The following is a 3,807-nucleotide window of genomic DNA, read 5'->3' on the forward strand; positions in this document are numbered from 1 at the left end:
AAATTAATCTATCAAAGTGTGTCGCGCTAGGTGTTAACACTTCTCGAACCACCATAGCCCACCTTAAGGACAATTTTCCTTTCCAATGGCAGGAGGACAACATAAATTACTTAGGGGTTTGCATAACCAGGAATCCCGACCAGCTATTTTTACAAAATTACCCCAAACTATTAAAAGACATTAAAACTCAATTGAATGAGCTTAAAATCCCCTTTTTGACATGGCTGGGGAGGAAAAATGTGTTGAAAACATATATATACTTCCCAAATTCCTATACCTGATGCAGACAGTGCCAGTACCTTTGCCACCGCACTATCTGAGCCAGGTGAGAAGGACCTTTTCCAACTTTGTATGGAATCAGGCCAAACCCAGACTAGCATATAGGAGATTAATCCTACCAAAACACAAGGGAGGGTTTGGATTACCAGATATAAGTGGATATTATTGTGCGATTCAGATGAGATTACATTCGGAACTAGCGAATCCCCGAGTTACTAAACTCGGTTGCCAAGTTGCTAGGAGGATACTAGGGCAGAGGAACTTAGCCCTGTTATGGGACACGAGTAGAAAGCCCTCTAGTAGAGATAATATACCCAGCTCACTACGAGGTGTATTTGATTACTGGTTTAAGGTATCGAGACATCTACATCCCTCCAAGAAAATATCACCCTTCACGCCTATCAGCTATCTTCCCTATCTGTTACAGGCGGATTTCCAGGATGACATGGGTATATGGGCAGCTATGGGAGATGTGGCAGTTGGAGACACGTTAGAGAGCAGAGAGGTCCCACCTATGCATAGCCTAAAAGACAAGTTCAAACGTATCCCATGGGCTCCAATCCAATACTCACAATTTCACAAAGTATGCTCTCAGTACTTGGCGTGTACCACGAGCAATTACGTCCCCACCTGGTACGACACGTTATTTAATCAACAGACATATATGAAGGGGGTTGTCTCACGTCTCTATAATAAAATACTAGAGATAGGAGCGGACCTCAGACCACCATTTATTACAAAGTGGGAAGAAGAGATTGGGCAACCAATGGATGATAGCACAGTTAGAAGACTACTTACACACTCACATGGCTATTCCAGGTGCATTAAGATACAAGAGAATGCGTTTAAGATAGTCACGAGATGGTACAAAACGCCGGATAAATTGCATTCTATTACACCGGAAGTATCTGCCGAATGCTGGAGATGTGGAGGGGCTGATGGCAACATGCAACATATATGGTGGTCATGCCCGCAGGTCACTAGATATTGGGATTTGATATCAAAGGAAATCCAAAAGATTTGTAGGATAAAATCGCCCCTTACACCGCAAGTAGTACTTCTCAATTTACCAGATAGTCACTATAAGCTGACCAAAAATTTGTTACCGGCGCAACTGATAGCTGCGGCTAAGCTCCTTATTCTGAAATATTGGCTATCCAAGCAGATACCCAGTTTAAGGGAATGGGTTTTTAAAGTTCAGGAGATCTACCAAATGGAAGAACTCACTAGTTGGGAGACTTTATCCCATGACAGATTTTTACTAATTTGGGACAAATGGTCTGAGTGGTATAGGGAGTTCACTTCCAGAACGATTAATACATGTGGGCTGATTACCTGAGAGGGTGTTTAGTATGGATTCATTAATGTCGGCTTCACGTTTAAATACGATAGCTCTTCATTTAGAATTTAAAACCATTTAAATGTATATAGAAGGACAGAAGAAAAGATAGAGAAACCCTCTTGAAGCAGTAGCATTATGGGCTGCTAAAGAATTTTCACGCTGCCGTACCATCGAATGTGTAATTCTTTTTCATAAGGGAGCTAATGTAATAGCACTTGTAAGAAATATAACTTGACCAAGTTGTGACAACTAAGGATATGGAGTATATTCTTTGTTCATTTTATTGTGGTTTGTATTTATCTGCAAATGTCTTACTATTGGATATGAGCACTAAAATTCTAAATAAAGAGTTGACAAAAAAAAATGGCAACCAAAACCTGAAAGATGTGGAAGAAAGCGAAAAACTACTATTCAAATGGATAGAAGAATAGCCAAAATGGCAAGGACTCGGCCAACAATCAGCTCCAGGAAGATCAAAGAAGGTCTAAAGTTACCTGTGAGCACTGTTACAATTAGAAGACTCCTATGTGAAGCCAAACTATCTGCAAGAAGCCCCAGCAAAGTCCCACTGTTGAAAAAAAGTCATGTGCTGAAGAGGTTAGAATTTGCCAAAAAGCACAATGACTGGCCTAAAGAGACATTTTGTGGACTGATGAAAGTAAGATTGTTCTTTTTGTGTCTAGTGGCCAGAGACAGATTGTCAGACGACCCCCAAACACTGACTCCAAGCCACAGTACACTGTGAAGACAGTGAAGCATGGTGGCGCAAGCATCATGATATGGGGATGTTTCTCATACTACGGTGTTGGGCCTATTTATCGTATACCAGGGATCATGGATCCGTTTGAATACATCCGAATACTTGAAGAGGTCATGCTGCCTTATGCTAAAGAGGAAATGCCCTTGAAATGGGTGTTCCAACAAGAAAACGACCCCAAACACACCAGTAAACGTGCAACATCTTGGTTCCAGACCAACAAGATTGACGTTATGGAGTGGCCAGCCCAATCCCTGGATCTTAATCCAATAGAAAACTTGTGGGGTGACATCAAAAATGCAGTTTCTGAGGCAAAACCAAGAAATAGAGAAGGAACGTAGTCCAATCATCCTGGGCTGGAATACCTGACAGAAGTTGGTTGACTCCATGAAACACAGATGTACAGCAGTTCTCAAACAGCGGTTACACAACTAAATATTAGTTCAGCGATTCAAAGGAAAGCAAAATCTTCAAACGGTTTTCAGTTTATATAGTGAATGTTTGAGTTTGTAAAGAAGAATACAATTTTTTTTTTTTTTTTTTTTTTTTTTTTTTTAGAGGAACAACTCAAAGTTGATATATTTTTCTTCATGGTTTGATTTGGAATAGAATGTGTAGCGTTCCCAATGCATTTGTGTGTATGGAACTAAGAGCCATTAGAAGGATTTTGAGCTTTATTCACTTTTTTAAACACACTGCTATTAGTTTGAACACAACTGTACATAATATCATCTGATTTTAGAAGCCGGCATAACATTTTTCTATATTTAATTTTCTTTATTTTTACTATTTTTGTATATTGAGTGCAGTCATTGCAGCTTCTTGTATTTGTAGTTACAGTAAAATTCTGTCCTGGACGGCAGACCTGAAACGATCCATCACAAGCATCAACAAGCCTGTGGTAATCGCAGTCCTGGCCATCTTCCTGCTCGTCACGCTGCTTAGCTTCCTCGTGGGCCTTTCCTTCTACAAACCTGCCGATGGAGCTCCTGTGGGAACTGGCACTTCATGGACTTCAGTCCAGCAGCTACTGTGGCCCTACACTGGTCTCCACCACAATGCGCCCCCTCCAGTATGAAGCACAAATAAGACAGAACTTTTATATATTTTTTTGCTTTCCTAGTTTCCAGCTCTGAGGTTTTGTACAGTAGTGTGAGGATGTCGGGTGACGTGGCTATAATATAATTTAAACATATATATATATATATATATATATATATATATATATATATATATATATATATATATATATATAATTTTTTATTACAGGCAATCGCAGGTTCTCAAGGGGGTACAACCTGTTCTGTAGAGCAGATCTCCAGGACCTGAAATATTTCAAGAGATTACATTTTCTTAGATTTTGTCCCCTCCTGTCCTGAGCGGTTTTTATGTGCCTGAATGTTGTTGGTTGTGGTATTTATTTAATAAA

At 39.8% G+C, this 3,807-nt stretch overlaps 1 protein-coding gene across 1 annotated transcript in view; it reads left to right on the forward strand.

Annotated features, from left to right (window-relative positions):
• IRAG2 (inositol 1,4,5-triphosphate receptor associated 2) overlaps window positions 1-3,602 on the forward strand; it is a 93,490-nt gene extending 89,888 nt beyond the window's left edge. Inside the window, exon 39 of the mRNA XM_044281311.1 lies at window positions 3,213-3,602. Coding sequence (XP_044137246.1) covers window positions 3,213-3,456 — 244 coding nt within the window. The 3' untranslated portion in view covers window positions 3,457-3,602. The remainder of the gene's footprint in view (window positions 1-3,212) is intronic.
• The last annotated feature ends 205 nt before the right edge of the window (window positions 3,603-3,807 follow it).

This window comes from Bufo gargarizans, chromosome 2 (assembly GCF_014858855.1).
Source record: "Bufo gargarizans isolate SCDJY-AF-19 chromosome 2, ASM1485885v1, whole genome shotgun sequence".
Lineage (NCBI taxonomy): Eukaryota > Metazoa > Chordata > Amphibia > Anura > Bufonidae > Bufo > Bufo gargarizans.